The following is a 17479-nucleotide window of genomic DNA, read 5'->3' as shown; positions in this document are numbered from 1 at the left end:
TAGTGTATTACTTTTTTCCAGAGTTCCTTTGTGCCCTGGTCAAAAGTAGTGCACCAAGTAGGGAATATGATGCCATTTGGGACTCATTAAAAGTGTCTCTCTGCACAAGCACATGTTTCTGCACATAGAAGAAAGCCAGACTGTGGCCACCTTTGATACAGCTCCCTCACTCACTTTAAATCTGTGGCTCTGGAAGAAACAAGACTGTTTATGGGTTATTGTCCAATCCTTTTGTCCTGCCAACTGAGCAGGAAGGACACGTGTAAAAACACATGAAGTCGACCACAATAGAACGTTCCACTTTCCATCACGTGGGACAACATTTGAGAAAGTAGAGGCTCTAAAACTGTTCTCACAACCCAAAATGGCACCCTAATGTCTATGTAGTGCACTACGTTTGACCCGGGCCCATAGGCAAACCCAAAGTAGTGCACTAGATAAGGATTAGGGTGTCATTTGGGACTGTATTGTTTGGGTTTGTTTAGGTGTTGTTGGAACTAAAGCGTCTACTACAGTAGGGCTCCACATCCCGAGGTCTTTCATCCACACAGCTATTGGGTTGACTGGGAAGTGGAGAGGGTCACTTCCTGTGTTGCGTAAGTTGAGCTCATTAGACAGGAAGAGCCTAAGGAGGGGAGAGAGGAAGGCTGCTGGGTAACCCTGAGGACCTTACAGGGGTGAGACTGAGACATAGGGAGGAAACCCCCAAATGACCTGCTCTAGCTAACCCAGTGTGGGAAAATAGAGACATAACACACACACACACACAAACATTTACCTGACGTCAGTAAGCTCGTAGTACATGTTCCTCATGTCATCTTTGACATAGACGGCCACACTCGGAGACTCCAGCATCTTCATGGTGAGCTGCTGGGGGAAGGCACTCACAAACAGAGCCCTGATGGTGTCGCCACTGGTGATCTCATTGGGCATCCGGATCTGCTTGGTCTCCTCTCCGTACTGCAGGTACAGCACGCCTGGGAAGTAGAGAGGGTTACCAAAGAGTTAATGATTGGTTGATGATGATCTGGTGGCTGTTAACCATGTACAGGAACATGACATCAGTGTTATGGGTCACGATTCAAAGTTGTGTGAATAGAGAATAGTGAATAGAGTGCCATTTGGGACGCATGCTTTGTGTACTGTGGGGCCACATGAGTTGTACGCAGTCGGACATACAGCACAAACACTATATCTTCAGTGTATTTCCATTGAGTTAAAGACCAGACGTTTCCGGTAGTATAATAAAGATCCTATAGGCTCCATTAAAGAGAGAGAGGATCCAGGAAATAAAGTGCTGAGCCCCTATATGGTACATACATCTCAGGCTCTATAACTAATAGTAGGGCTTCCTTGTAACAACGTAGTCAGTTGGTGAACCAACTCGCTCTTTCCCTGGTGTACTGTTATGTTAGCAGTTAGCCACTAGCTTTTCATTATGATGAAAGACCTTGCAGATGATCCTAATACCACATGTATTATTTGATGACTGGTAGTGCGTCACAAATGGAACACTATTCCCTTGAGAGTGCACTACTTTTGACCAGGGCCTACAGGGAATAGGGTGCCATTTGGGACACACACTGGGCTTCACATTCTATTTCGCATGCAGCGTTTGTAACATTCCCTAAAAACCGAACCTTATTAGCTCCGGAGACTTTAGACAGCTCAATTCTAAGATGGAGTCGGATTGCAGGACTGTATGTGGTTGCTGATTGTCTGGTTTCACTCTGTCTGGTTCCACTCTTAAATCAGAACCAAATGGCGTGGCTGCACAGCACATGGACAGAGAAGAATATACTTTGTTTGATTGACAAATGGCACACTAGGAACTAAATTTGAGCTAGGTTGCTACAGCAGGAAAATAATCCTGCAGAAACAGGAAATGTACATTATTTTGTGGATTAGAATGTACATTATTTTGTGGATTAGATTAGAATTAATGTTTAAACCTCAAATACGTTTAAACCTCAAATACGCTACAAGTTTGACATTTTCTGCATTGCAGGAAAGTTCTCTTGCAACAGGGTGATCAAATTAAGACCGTACATCTGTATTCCCAATATAGTGCACTACTCTTGAGCAGAGCCCTATGGACTCCGGTGAAAAGTAGCTCACGACATAAGGAATGAGGTGCCATTTGGGATGCAGCCTTAGTTTCTAGAGCTCGCAAGGCTTTACCGCAGTCACATCCTATTCAACACTCTACTCTAACGCTTCTCCAAATGGACCCAAATCCCCTTAAATTACGTTCACTTCAAATGCAGAATAAAGAGAGTTCTTTAAATTCCCACACTCCCTCGCTTCTACAATACAAAACGCAGTACAGCAATAAATAACTATCCAAAAGTTCTTCCAAAACAACTACTACTATACTTTAGTATAAGCATAATGTTGCACTTCTACACACACATATGTAACATCGAGAGAATACAGAAACTCACTCAAATAGAGTAATTCCTACTGTAGATGTCAGCGACTACAGCTCCAATGTTGTGTTAAGGAGTCCTCTGACTGAAGGCACTACTTCTACTGGCACAGGGCTCTTAAGGAAGACCAGATGTCTCTGGGGACACGACTGCGGGTGTGTGTGTGTGGGAGGCTACGGGGTGAAGTTTCCCCTGGGATCAAATCTAGGCTCAGCTTACCTTCGCCCAATTCTAGCCTTAACCATTAGTGGGGAAAATGCCTAACTTTCCTAAGATCAGTGTTTAGGGGCAACTTTCACCTTAGTCCATATGGGACGGCCACCAGAGGAATGCTGGGTAATGTGCCCTCTTTTCTCCAGCCCTTCATCGCCCCATAACCCTTGCTGCTAGCGTAACGCTTTCTCTTGCGGTGTCCGCAAATGTCTGCATTTCAACCTAAGCAAGAGGCCTCTTTTGGCACAGAACAGCATGCAAAATAACTTCTATTAATTGTCACATTGGTCAAAGTGGTGTGGTACCCAAATGTAAACAACACATTTAGAGGCACTCAAAATGTATGAAATGACAAATAGTCAACCTAAAGTCACTTCAAACTAAGATGTGTCCTTTGCTTACATTTTCAAATAACGTTTTAAGAAGCAAAATCCTGAGAGGCTCGGAGGCTGACTACATTGTAGTGTGATTATGAGAGTTGTACTGTAGCACTCTCTCGGTTTAGGTCAGCAAAGTTAAATGACTGGCTCTTAGAAGAACCACCGTGGCATTACTAGAGCTATGCTACAGCCTATTAATGCAACCATTTCCACCCAACCGAAGGCGTTTGTCATACTGATGCAAATTAAGTGCCCTCTGCCTTGATAGCTAACACCATTTCTAATCCTGTCAATACCCATACGAAAAAAGAAATACATTTCAATATATTTAACGTCACGTAACATGATTTTCTAAAATGCATGTAATGCCTGACAATATTCCAGAGATGCATAGCTATGACATCTACAGGGGGGTCGAAGTGAACATTATTCTTTTTTTTTTTTACATTTTATTTTACAGGACATTTTGAGACTGTAATCGAACCCAGAAATGCTGATGCTCCAGATACTGAACAAGTCTAAAGAAGGTCAGTTTTATTGCTTCTTTAATCATGTTTTCAGCTGTGCTAACATAAATGCAAAAGGGTTTTCTATAATGACCAATTAGCCTTTTAAAATGATGAACTTGGATTAGCTAACACAATGTGCCATTGGAACACATGTAGATATTTCATAAAAAATAAAAAAATCTGCCGTTTCCAGCTACAATAGTCATTTACAACATTAACAATGTCTACACTGTTATTCTGATCAATTTGATGTTATTTTAATAGACAAAAAAAATGTGCTGCTCTTTCAAAAACAAGGGAATTTCTAAGTGACCCCAAACTTTTGAATGGTAGTATACACTGAACAAAAATATAAAACGCAACAATTTCAAACTGACTTACAGTTCATATAAGGAAATAAGGAAATCAGTCAATTGAAATAAATACATTAGGCCCTAATCTATGGATTTCACATGACTGGACAGGGGTCAACCACGGGTGGGCTTAGGAGGGCTTATTTTTCACCACAAAAGGGCGTTAAACAGATAGAAATACTCCTTGAGAATCACGTTTTGTTGAAAACAAATGGATGGTTTAGGAAAGAATCTGGCTTTTTAATGCTGGTAACCCGTTGTATAAAAGCAATAATATACTTGAGTCCATGTGTTTTGACATTTTTCTCATGGCTGTGATGGTCTACACCACTCGGTTTCGCCACTCGTGCTTTTATATGCCCAAGGATTGCTCAACAATTCAAGTGCAGAGGTAGACAGGGTTCAGCATGTCACACTTTATTCATTGTTAGAACCTTCATAGGGCGCATCATTCAATCTCAGAGCGGTTTCCTAAAACCATCGTTATTAACGTTGCACTTGAAAATGTGCGTAATCTATCGCCTGCCTCGGACCACTTGTAGAACAGCTAAGTGTGTCGCTAGATGCTTTTTTGCCCACTTTATACACAGAACATAGAATCACACGGTTTATCCGTCTCTGTGACCACCAATAACTTCCGAACAAAGTTGAATACAAATACAATGTTGCCAATGTCTTTGAAATTGATACAAAAAAAGCAATGTATAGGCCTATTTCAATCATATTTAAATATATTTCATGTTCAATCGAGTTGTATTTTGTTGTATTAGGCTGCTGTCTGTAATTTGTCTCTAAATATTTCATGATGTCTAGTCTATCCAGGCTGTATCACTACCGGCCGTGATTGGGAGTCCCATCAATTTGCCCAGCATCGTCCGGGTTTGGCCGGTGTAGGCCGTCATTGTAAATAAGAATTTGTTCTTAACTGACTTGCCTACTTAAATAAAAAATATAAATAACTTGTGCTCAAAGATGTGCCAAATCTGTGATTTTGTGCATTTTTATTGGGTAAGCATTAGAACAGGTATTCCCAAACCCGGGGATACGCGCAATGCCGTCGGGGGTATGCCAAAGAAAAATGCGATTCACATTTTTTTTTAAAGACTAATCATTTTTGTTCACATTTTCAAACAGTCCATTTATATTTTCCAACGGGGCTATACATTTGGGGAGATTTTTTCCCCCCTCACCTGAGTAGCCTCGTTTCACTGGCAAAAATGTTATTAAACCATCTAGTGTTCAGCAAAATAACAACACAATGTCAAATACAGGTAGCCTAGTCAAATAATTAACATCCAATCACATTAACCGTTACTCTCTCGCGGGAATTCCACTAACGGTCCGTATGTAGCCAAACGCAGGTTCTGCTCATTCCGTTTTCTCGAAAATGTATTAATAAAAGTAAGGCCCGTGTACATAGAGACACATACCAGCTCTACTGGTAGTACTGCTACTACCAGCAGTACTACCAGTAGAGCTGGTATGTGTCTCTATGTACACGGGCCTTACTTTTATTAATACATTTTCGAGAAAACGGAATGAGCAGTACTACCAGCAGTACTACACCTGCACCTATCAACGACACAAGTTGTTCTGCTTCCACGAGCACACCCATCAGTAATTCTACATGTGTTAGCCCAGCTAGCATGGACATTGACAGTTGTGAATCTGATGCAGCCGAAGAGCTACTGCCCCCTTACCCGGGAAAGCACTGAACAACAGACAGGGACGTTGGACCATCAAAGAGACGCAAATATGATAACTACATTGATTTGGGGCTCACTTATATTGGGAGTAGTGCCTTTCCTCAGCCACCGTGTGTTATATGTGCAAAAGTACTATATCTCACAACTCAATGAAACCTTCACTCTTGCGCAGACATTTAGAAACAAAACATGCCAATTTGAAAAATCAGCAACGGGAGTTCTTTGAGTGAGAATTAAGACGACTTTCGAGCAGTAAGACATGTATAAAAGCAACAGATACCATTAATAAGAAGGGTCTAGAAGCGTCTTATATGGTGAGCTACCGAGTGGCTAGGACAGGCAAGCCCCATACTATTGTGGAGGAATTAATTATTCCTGCTGCCGCGGATATGGCTGGGACAATGCTGGGGGAGAAGGACAAAAAAAAACTATAGACAATGCCTTCATCAAACAACTCTGTTTTGCGACGCAGCAGTGACGTGGCAGGAGATGTTTTGAAACAATTACTGCTTTGCATACAAGCCAGTGAATGATATGCGTTATAGCTGGACGAGTCAGACGTAGCAGGCCTGGCACAGCTCCATTACTTTTATGGGGGAGGGTCATTTAAGGAAGACATCCTCTTCTGCAAACCAGGACAGCAGGGGAGGATATTTTTAAAGTACTGGACAGCTTTGTGAGATCAAATGGACTTTGGTGGTGAAGATGTGTTGGTATCTGTACTGATGGAGCAAAAGCCATGACAGGGAGACATAGTGGAGTGGTAATGTGCGTGCAAGCAGTTGCTCCCGACGCCACTTGGGTACACTGCAGCATCCACCGAGAGGCTCTTGCTGCCAAGGGAATGCCTGACAGCTTGAAAGACGCTTTGGACACTACAGTGAAAACGGTTAACTTTGTTGAAGCGAGGCCCCTGAACTCTCGTGTATTTTCTGCACTATAAAATGATATGAGCAGTGACCATGTAACGCTTTTACAACATATAGAAGTGCGCTGGTTATCAAGGGGCAAAGTATTGACACGTTTTTTGAATTGAGAGACCAGCTTAAAGTTCTTTACTGACCATCATTTTCACTTGTCTGACCGCCTGCATGATGACGAGTTTCTCACACGACTGTCCTATCTGGGTAATGTTTTTTTCTTGCCTGAATGATCTGAATCTAGGATTACAGGGACACTCCGCATTATATTCAATGTGCGGGACAAAATTGAGGGTATGATTAAGAAGTTGGAGCGCTTCTCTTTCTGCATTAACAAGGACAACACACAGGTCTTTCCATCATTGTATGATTTTTTGTGTGCAAACTCAAGCTTACAGACAATATCAAATGTGATAGTGCGCAATTACGCAGGTACTTTCCTGAAACGGACGAGACAAACCAACTGGATTCGTTATCCTTTTCATGCCCTGCATCCAGTCCACTTACCGATATCTGAACAAGAGAGCCTCATCGAAATTGCAACAAGCGGTTCTGTGAAAATTAAATTTAATCAGAAGCCACTGCCAGATTTCTGGACAGAGCTGCACTCAGAGTATCCTGCCTTGACAAATCGCGCTGTTAAGACACTGATGCCCTTTGCAACCACACACCAATGTGAGAGTGGATTCTCGGCCCTCACTAGCATGAAAGCTAAATACAGGCACAGACTGTGTGTGGAAAATGATTTAAGACAGATTCTCTCCAATACACCCCAAAATTGCAGAGTTATGTGCATCCTTTCAAGCACACCCTTCTCATTACCCTGTGGTGAGTTATTCACAATTTTTGATGAACAAATAAGGTTTTATGTGTAAGATGGCTACATAAAGAGAAAAATGATTGATTATTATTATATTACTATTTGTGCCCTGGTCCTATAAGAGCTCTTTGTCACTTCCCACGAGCCGGGTTGTGACGACAACTCACACTCATTCTTATGTTTAATAAATGTATCGTATAGTGTGTGTGTGTGTGTGTATGGCTGACCCTGGTGCTAGAGGGGGTACGCAGCTGGAGGTTGAATGTTTGAAGGGGTACGGGACTATAAAACGTTTGGGAACCACTGCATTAGAAGAATAAGCCGCCTCAATATTTTCAGTGGCAAATCTCTCGAGGAGCTGATCCGACGTCAGTATTGTTAATTATTTCCCATTTTAAGGAAATATTTGAATGGAGAAAGCTGATCCGAGAGCAGCGCTTCCTTTCTTTCAATCCCATCAGTATTGACACGTGCTCCAATGACGCACTTACCTGAGCGGTTGTTTTGGGAAACGGATGTTACATTTTCGGCCGTTGTAAGACATATGCATCGTTAAAATCACCTGTAAGCCTAAGTTCCATCGCTATCAGGAAACCGGGCCCTGATCTGTTGCATCAGCCTCATTGCTTTTTAACGTTTTTTTGTTATGTAGTGGTTCTAACAGGCTATTTCTTCCTCGCAATGAATGACAAGCTGATCAACAGAATAGGTCAACGTTCGTACTATGGGGGATAGTAGATTGACATAGGCTAGTGATCTTGCTGTTCGTTACTCGTCTTGTCTGCTGTGGAAAAGTTTTTAAAAAAATCTTCAAAGTGCACATCGGAATTCGGTAAGAAGGACGCACGCTGTTGCATCCTCGGGTTGCATGTTCAGTTAAGATGCATAACCATAATCTAAATGTGAATTCTGAGCACCGTGGGTGGTTAAGCACCCTATACAAAGTCCATTACATTTCTCAAATGTCTGGTAAATTAAAATGCTGCAGGTCAAATGTTCCGAAACCCTGGTAAGTGTGTGTGTGTGTGTTTTTTTTTAAGAGAGCCAGGCTGGGTTATGCAAGCTGTGTCTATCTGTGTGTGTGTGTGTGTGTGTGTGCGTGTGTGTGTGTATATGTGTGTGTGTGAAACAGTCCTTGGTGTAGTTGTGGTTAATAGCATCAAAATAGCATCAAACACAGTGTGGCCATGTTGTTGTCCCCTACCCAGCGAGCGGTCCCTGGTCTGGTTGGTGGAGCGCACTACGGGCAGGCTGGCGCGGGAGCGGCTGCCTCTGGTGAAGGTGGTGGGGGCATCAGCCTCTGACATGGTGTCCAGAGACTCCAGGGAGGCCAGGGAGAGGTGCTCAGCCTGGTCCCCTACACTGGAGCTGCTAAGGTCGTGTTGAGGGCTTCTGCTCTAGAAGGGAGAAGAGGAGAAAGAGGTTCAACAAGAGGGGGGGGGGTCACGATACACAGGAAAAGGGTTGGAAAAATTCCGTTAACTTTCCCCAAATGTCCCCCGCAAAATATATTCTGGGAAGGTTACTGGAATTTTGCAACCCTACATAGGAAGCTTACACAAACTGAAACACAATTTCCCTAAGCTATGTGCCAGTGTCCCATGCAGGAATCAAACCCACCACAACTCTGTGTTGCAAGCACCATTCTTTAACCAGCAAAGCCATCTGAACCAAACACTCGTGTTAATTAAGTGTTTAAGACAAAAGACAAGCTTTTTCACTACGACGTCAACACAGTGAAAAGCCCAGTGCCATTGTGTGACATTCTAGTCATGCACTCAGTCTATTTGGGTGTCAATTGTTTGCATCAGTGCAGATTGCAGACGCACAGACCGACACTGTCTGTTATAGGTTATGTCACACAAGCACACACACACACCATGATTTTCCATGTCGCAGTTGCTAAAAATGTTAGAGGGGGCAGTCATTTGGTTGTGCTGGGTATCCCCCTCAGCCCATTGACTAATGTGGAGCAGGCAGTGATTTAAGCAGGAGTATACAGATAAGGTGAGGTGAGGCAAACATGACACACCCCACTATATTTCACACAAGCACACACACTATGATTTACCATGTCGCAGTTGCAAAGAAAACACGAAACGGTCCCGAGGCCTTATCACGTAGTAATAATAATGCGCTTCTCTTTTGACAAGCTTCACACAACTTGAGAAGTGAAGAGTTAACGCACACAAACACACCCATGCTTTTCTCGCTTGTGGTGCAGGTAGTTACAGCCCCAAAATCGCCCCCCCCCCCAAAAAAAAAATATACAAATAACTCCAGCACACCATATTTTTCTTCTTCCGGGTCAGAGTTATTTTTCAAGCTTTGCACAACAACCAAGGGAAAAGGTGTAGCGAGGCTGATTAAAGCTACTAATGAGTTCACCAGGCAGGCAGTCCTGTGGGCCTGGCAGAGTGTTAAAGGCTGTGGAGCTCGTTGAGAAGCCTGGTAGTATTGTAAGGTTATCTGTGCCAGGGTGACAGTTTGACTAACATTGAGAGGTCAGCACACAGAGAGCCCTTTATCAAGCTAACGGTTCTGAGGACACACCCAGGTGCACGCACAACGACAATTTTGACATAAATAGCTTCTCCTTTTCCGTTTATTGAGAAGTCATTGAAAATAAATGCCCGTTTTTTTTTTTCAATCATTGAATTGGAATTTCAGTTTACTTCCTGAATTGACTGCCTTTAATTCAAATTGATCCCAACCCTGACAGACAGGTTAGCTGGGATGCAGACAGTCACACGCCCAGGCATGATGCAGATAAGATAAAAATCAGACTAACTGTGTGGGGAAATTGGATTTTCAGCAAGTACCTCTGAATGTCAAGCTCAGAATGGAGAGAAGACAACATGCCCTGTAAGGACTGATGGAAGAGAGAGACAGAGAGACAGAGAGATAGAGAGAGAGAGAGAGAGAGAGAGAGAGAGAGAGAGAGAGAGAGAGAGAGAGAGAATACGTGGGGAAAGGGAGAGGTGACAGATGGTCATCAAACATGTCAAGAAACAAGGCAGCAATTTGAACAGAACTGTGTGAGATATTTATTTTAATAGATTATACTGTATCTGCTTTCCAATAGATCCAACATAAACTATAGTATACTAATCCTTTGCTATAAATAGCTGTATGATTGTTTTTATAGTCATCACCCTCCACACCATCGCCCTCATTATTATTCAGACTAGCTCTGTGCTGAGTCACCTCGTATGACATCGTTGAGTGGATGAGACATGTCACCTTCAGCGTACTCACCACAGGAGTGACCTGTCACCTGACATTGCAGCAGCATCCTCTGGGCATATCTGGGGCTGCATCCCAAATGGCACCCTATTCCCATACGTCCCTGGTCAAAAGTAGTGCACTATATAGGGAATAGGCGGCCATATGGGACGCAGGTCTGATGACCCGAGCACTACAACTCTATTGTGTAGTGAGTGGAAAGGTAAGGTCTTTTGTATGTATGGCCCATGATGAGACAGTCACATGGAGGGCCAAGTTCAGTTGATTTGTCATCCGAAACCAAGGAGCATGCTCGGAAATTTGAACTGGATTGGAATTATTTATGAGTGAAAAGTAATTATTTATGAGTGAAAAGTAATTATTTATGAGTGTAACCAATTATGTTGAGGTAGATACAGTACCAGGCTACTCTGAAAACCTGGCTGTGTTAAATACATATTGTCACGTGGTAGAATACATACAGAGCAAGTTGGAGAGAGGCTCGAGACAATCGAGGTTCTTCAGTGTGATTGTATTATGTGGACAAAATGTCAAATAGACCTACCACCTCCCTGCGGATGGTGGTAATAAAGTTCACACATCAACACCAAAATGATGAGGTGTCTATCGGATGAGCTTAGCAAGTTATCCTCCTTCTCTCTCTTTCACACATGCGCATACGCACGCACACATACAGGCACACACACACCCTCCCTCCCTCCCTCTCTCTGGCAGGCACTCCATTTGGCACCCCACGCCACTTCCTATCCCAGCTGCAACCACTTCCTGTCATGGCCTAGACGTGAAAATCACGGTTTAACCTCTGATTACAACCACCAACCTGCTGTTAGACACATCGACCACACGTTGATCCGGTCACGGCTGGGGAGGAGACCTAAATTACACATATCACCCTGTGTGGTTTAGTTAGCTATGATAGTCAATGGTAACCATAGAGCACCTACTATTTCAGCACCGAGTAGGCTATCATATCATTCTGTGTAGGTCACTTACAGCAGAGGTGATGAGTGTTAACATGTGGCACTGAGAAGTGAACACGTTTGATACAGTAAAAGTGATACACTATAGAAAAAACAGCTTGAAGGACATCAGTACACAAGATGACAATGATTATGACCGTCGGGACCAAATGCATTCAGTCTGAATGTTACTACTTTATCAAGGTAATTGGATATCGTTCCTAAACGTTATACTATTTTCTATTCCACGAGAGCATGTTCTGTTTTCAAAGTCTTTAGAGTATAATAAAAGATCCAGCGTGCCTTTTAGTTGCAGTTTCGACATTGTTCATGTTTAATTTCCAAACTGGTTTCTTTCCAGAGGTGGTGTCCATTGCAGAAAGGGGGGGGGGTACCTAGTCAACTGTACAACTGAATGCATTCAATTGAAATGTGTCTTCCGCATTTAACCCAACCCCTCTGAATCAGAGAGGTGCAGGGGACTGCCATTATCGACATCCACGGCGCCCGGGGAACAGTGGGTTAACTATCTTGCTCAGGGGCAGAACGACCGATTTGTACCTTGTCAGCTCGGGGATTCAATCCAGCAACCATTCGGTTACTGGCCCAACGCTCTAACCACTAGGCTACCTGCCGCCCCATTGGGTGTTTGATGTCTGTTTTGTTATACTCATTGAATACGTCCCTTAAAATTCCTTTATTATTCTCCGTCAAATGTATGAACGGTTTAGCTGCTATATGAGTTTTTATTTAGCAAAAGTCATATTTTGTAGAGTAGCATTTTACTTTGTGCGCATAACAGTGTTGCTTCCGTCCCTCTCCTCGCTCCGAACTGGACTTGAACCAGGGACCCTCTGAACACATCAACAACTGCCTCCCACGAAGGATTGTTACCCATCGCTCCACAAAAGCTGCAGCCCTTGAAAGGGAAACAGCTTCTTCAAGATCTCCGAAGCGAGTGATTGAAGCGCTACTTGCGCGCACCGCTAACTAGCTAGCCATTTCACACTGGTTACCTGTGTGTGTGTGTGTCTCTGTCTTTTGAGCCTTGAAAGATTTTCACGAGTGTCAAATCAGGTTACTTTTGCATTCAATTTAGGTACATTTCCTGGATTCACAAACGAGCAGATACTCCGCAAAAACGGATGGATGAAAAGTCAAGAAATAAGAAAAATTCCATGACATTGTTGTCCAACAATGTATTCACCTGAAATGTGTCTTCGGCATTTAACCCAACCCCTCTGAATCAGAGAGGCAGGGGGCTGCCATGATCCACATCCACGTCTGCAGCGCACAGTGGGTTAACTGCCTTGCTCAGGGGCAGAACAACAGATGTTTACCTCGTCAGCTCGGGGATTCGATCCAGTTACCTTCCAGTTACTAGCCCCAACGCTCTAAACACTAGGATACCTGCCGCCCCGTTGTCTAAACATCGTTACGGTTGTGGCGTCTTGGTTTCAGACAGATGATCAGAGGTATAGTACAGTGCTGAGACGTGGTGATTAAACTGAATGATGATATTTAAAAAATAATCACTGCTTCTATCAAAAGATAGTGGCAGACATAGAACACTTTGTGGAAAATATAGCCATGGCTGCCAGGGGGCTGGGCTGATTTCTGTAAAACAGAAGCAACTTCACAAGTAATGTTTTCGAGTCTTTGTTTAAGAGCGCTTCGTGCTTCAGGTTGTGCGGCACAGAAATAGACAAACTGAATCGATCTAATGTCAAGGAATTGTTCTCAAATCCTCATTTTAAGAGTTGAATAAGAAGCGAAGACTATTTACACCGTCTAGGTCTTTCTCTCGCCAAGACCTAGATGAACTTTCTTTCATCTAGGTCTTTCTCTCGCCAAACTTGGCAGACATTAAGGAGTGTGAACTTCTGCCAGGAAGCAAAAGCTCATCATGGTTTAGCCCCCGCACTGGTGATGTCAGCAAGCCTTTTCACTTAAGATGCTAATTGTGTTGGCTCCCTGAGGAGAGGAGAGAGAGAGAGAGAGAGAGGACCATCCCTCAGCCCCATGTAATTAACTGGCCAGATCTGTATGAGTATCACACATCTGGAGTCCCTTAACCATGTACACTATGTCTATGTACTATACTTCTACATGCTGCCCTGTGCATCATGGGAAGACAGCAAGACACACCGTCGAACCACCCTCTCTAACCCTAACCCTAACTGTACATCTGTGTGTTAACAGAGTGGCTCCTCAGATTGGACAGGGTTATCCGTATGTCTACGTGGCCCAGCAACAAAAGGATAGACGTCCAGCTGGATATTGTAAGCCACTTTATGGTCCAAAATTGGGTTCCTGAGTTTTTGCTGAATACCTGACGAGGAAGAAGGCAAGATCTGTTACTTTACGGTTCACAACCAAACAGACATGGCATTGGTTTACTACTCTAAAGACCGTGGTTTGAATTCTCAGATCATCTCAGAGATGGCTCCATTTCTGCTCAGCGCATTCAGTATCCTCGTGTCTGTCTGTGGGTCTCCAACTCTTCACGGACTTTTGTATCATCCAGGTTATGTCCCAAAAGGCACCCTATTCCCTAGGTAGTGCCTACAGGTCTCTGGTGAAAAGTAGTGCACTGTGTTAGTAATAGGGTGCCACAACCCAAGTGTTAATGACATTATTCACTAGTATCACCTTGTCATCCATTCCCATTCATTATGGCTGTGTCCCCCTCCCTAACCCCTCTCATACCACATTCCACCTCTAATTCCCCACCCTCCAAATCGTCACATGACCTTCAGACAGACTGCCTGCCTGGGGCTGGACAGACCGGGCTAATTGGTTCGTTAAAAGGGGTCGACTTTACAGTATCAACAATCAAAGCCAATCACGCGTTCCATGGAGAAGGGCTATAATCTGTGGACCCGAGGCGGTTTGCACTGTGGTTGCACCTTACGGCATATAAAATTCATATTTATTCTCTGTCAGCGATAAATATACTTTTATCAGGTAATAACTGTAGTCAAAACAGACATATCAGACTTACACTGTAACAGACACATTACGGTATATCAGACACATTACGGTATATCGAATTCCTATGACCGGTCATTAATACGTGATTGCTGTATATAAAAGTACCATGTATGTAAAATGTATGTGTCTGCGGCAGCAAAGCTGTAAAATATATAAAAAAAATTGAAAGTGGATAGGTTAATGAAAAAAAAAGATGAACAAAAGTGAATAATTGCAGCAGGAGTTGCAGTCAAAGCAGATACAGCACACACTGACACATTCAGAGGTAGGAGTAGCTACCTCGTTTAGCCTACTGTTGTACAGTCATAAGATCCAGAGAGTCTGGAAAAAGAGAGAGTGGCAACGTTCAAACGGGGGTTAGCTGTGAGACCCCTCTAGCCAGAGATGGACTACGTCCCAGAGGGCATCCTTTTCCCTATGCAGGGCACTACTTTTGGGCAAAAGGGAATAGGGTGCCATTTGGGACGCAAAAATAAACCATATGACAACAGGTCCAGTGAACTTCCGGCGCCGATAGAGATGGCAGCCTCGCTTCGCGTTCCTTGGAAAATATGCAGTATTTTGTTTTTTTACGTGTTATTTCTTACATCGGTACCCCGGGTAATCTTAGGTTTCATTACATACAGTCGGGAGGAACTACTGAATATACGATTAACGTCAACTCACCATCGTTCCTACCAGGAATATGACTTTCCCGAAACGGATCCAGTGTATTGCCTTCCACACAATACAATGGATCAGATCCCAGCCGGCGACCCTGGGTGACGCCGAAAAAGGGGAAAACGTGGCGGTCTCGTGGTCAGGCTTCGGAGACGGGCACATCGCGCTCCACTCCCTAGCATACTACTCGCCAATGTCCAGTCTCTTGACAATAAGGTTGATGAAATCCGAGCACGGGTAGCATTCCAGAGAGACATCAGGGATTGCAACGTGCTCTGCTTCACGGAAACATGGCTAACTCAAGGGACGCTAACGGAGTCGGTGCGCAGTGTTTCCTTGCATGGGACAGAAAACATCTTCCGGTAAAGAGGGGGGGGGTATTGGCGTTATGATTGAGAAGTGTGTGACCATCATAATAACACAAGAACTCAAGTCGTTCTGTTCACCTGATCTAGAATCCTCACTCAATGTCGACCGCATTATCTACCAAGGGAATTCTCTGTCAATCATAATCACAGCCGTTACATTCCCCCCAAGCAGGAACATCGATGGCTGACGAACTTTATTCTGACTCTTTGTAAACTGGAACAACACACCTGAGGCTGGATTCATCGTAGCTGGGGATTTTAACAAGGCTATTTATCAAAACTCCTAAATTATCAGCATATCGATTGTGCTACCAGGGCTGGAAAACACTGGGACCATTGCTACACTAATTTCCGCGACGCTTACAGGCCTCCCCCCCGCCCCCCTTTCGGAAAAGCTGCCGATCCATTTTTGTTTGATTCCTGCTACAACAGAAACTCAACAACAAGCTCCCGCGCTCAGGTCTTGTTCAACGCTGGTCCGACAATCTGAATCCAGCTTCAAGACTGCTTCGATCAGCGGATTGGAATTGTTGCATCGGTCACAACATATTGACGAATATGCTGATTCGGTGAGCGAGTTCATTTAGGAGTGCATTGACGATGTCTGTACCAACAGCAACGATAAAACATTCCAAACAGAAACCGTGGATTGACGGCAGATTCGGTGAAACTGAAAGCGCGCCCATGCTTTTAACAGGGCAAGGTGACGGAAGCAGACATACAAGTGTAGCTATTCTCTCGCAAGGCAATCAAACAGGCTAAGTTCAGTACAGAGACAATTCGAGTCGAAATTCAACAGTCAGACACAAGAAGGTATGTGCAGGTTACAGTCATCACGGATTACAATAAGAAAACAGCCCCGTTGAGGAACCAGGAATGTCTTGCTCCCGAACAGGGCCATAACAACGTTTGCGTTGAGGACAACACAGGGCCACGACAGGCCCCTTACCAAACGTGCGGGCTCTCCTTCTCAGCCGGGTGAGTAAACATTTAAGTGTTTACCCTCGCAAGGCTGCAGGCCAGAGGCCATTTCCAGCCGCGTCCTCAGAGATTGCGAGACAGCTGGCTGGTGTGTTTACGGGACATATGTAATCATCTGATCCCAGTTTGCTTGTCTCCATGCTTCAAGAGGACCATTGTCTCTGTCCCAAGAAGGCTGGTAACTGACTTAAAGAGCTACGCCGTAACACTCACTTCCGTCATCATGTAAGTCTTTTGAGAGACTAGTCGGACACTTATCCCTCACCTACCGGACTATCGCCCATAATGTGTGCCTTTACCGACCCATAGGTCCACAGACGACGCAATCGCACCAACTGCAACACTGCCCTACCCATCGACAAGAGGAATACCATGTTGAGAATGCTGTTCATCCCGATAACAGCTCAGCATTTAAACCAATTACCCTCACTGTATCAAGCTGAGCCCTGGGTCTCGACCCGCCCTGTGGCAACTGGGTCCTGACTTTCTGAGGGCCTGCCCCAGTGTTGGGTGAGGGGTAGGTACAACTCTCCCCCCGCTTGAATCCTCAACATGGGGCCACAAGGGGCGTCTTGAGCCCTCTTCCTGTCCCTGTTACCCACGACTGCGTGGCCATGTCACGCCGCCAACTCGATCATCAAGTTTGCGGATGACTTACAGTGGTAGGCTGGTCACAACCGGACGAGAGGCTACAGGGAGGAGGTGAGGTGGCCCTTCGCGGTGGAGTGTGGGTGTAGGAAAATAATATACTTCAAACGTCAAACAAAAACAAAGGAGATGGAATGTGTGGGATTCAGGAAACGCAGAGGAGCACCCCCCTATCCACATGACGGGTCAGTAGTGGAGAAGGTGGAAAGTTTTAAGTTCCGTCGTGTACACATTCACGGACAAACTTGAATTGGTCCACCACACAGACAGCGTTGTGAAGAAGGCGCAGCAGC

At 44.3% G+C, this 17479-nt stretch overlaps 1 protein-coding gene across 1 annotated transcript in view; it reads right to left on the bottom strand.

Annotated features, from left to right (window-relative positions):
* The window catches only part of LOC111973168 (sickle tail protein homolog), a 193366-nt gene that overhangs the window by 47466 nt on the left and 128421 nt on the right, over window positions 1-17479 (bottom strand). Inside the window, 2 exon segments of the mRNA XM_070446718.1 lie at window positions 779-977; window positions 8535-8727. Coding sequence (XP_070302819.1) covers window positions 779-977; window positions 8535-8727 — 392 coding nt within the window.

Source organism: Salvelinus sp. IW2-2015, linkage group LG14 (genome assembly GCF_002910315.2).
Source record: "Salvelinus sp. IW2-2015 linkage group LG14, ASM291031v2, whole genome shotgun sequence".
NCBI lineage: Eukaryota > Metazoa > Chordata > Actinopteri > Salmoniformes > Salmonidae > Salvelinus > Salvelinus sp. IW2-2015.
This window is presented reverse-complemented; position numbering and strand designations above follow the sequence as displayed.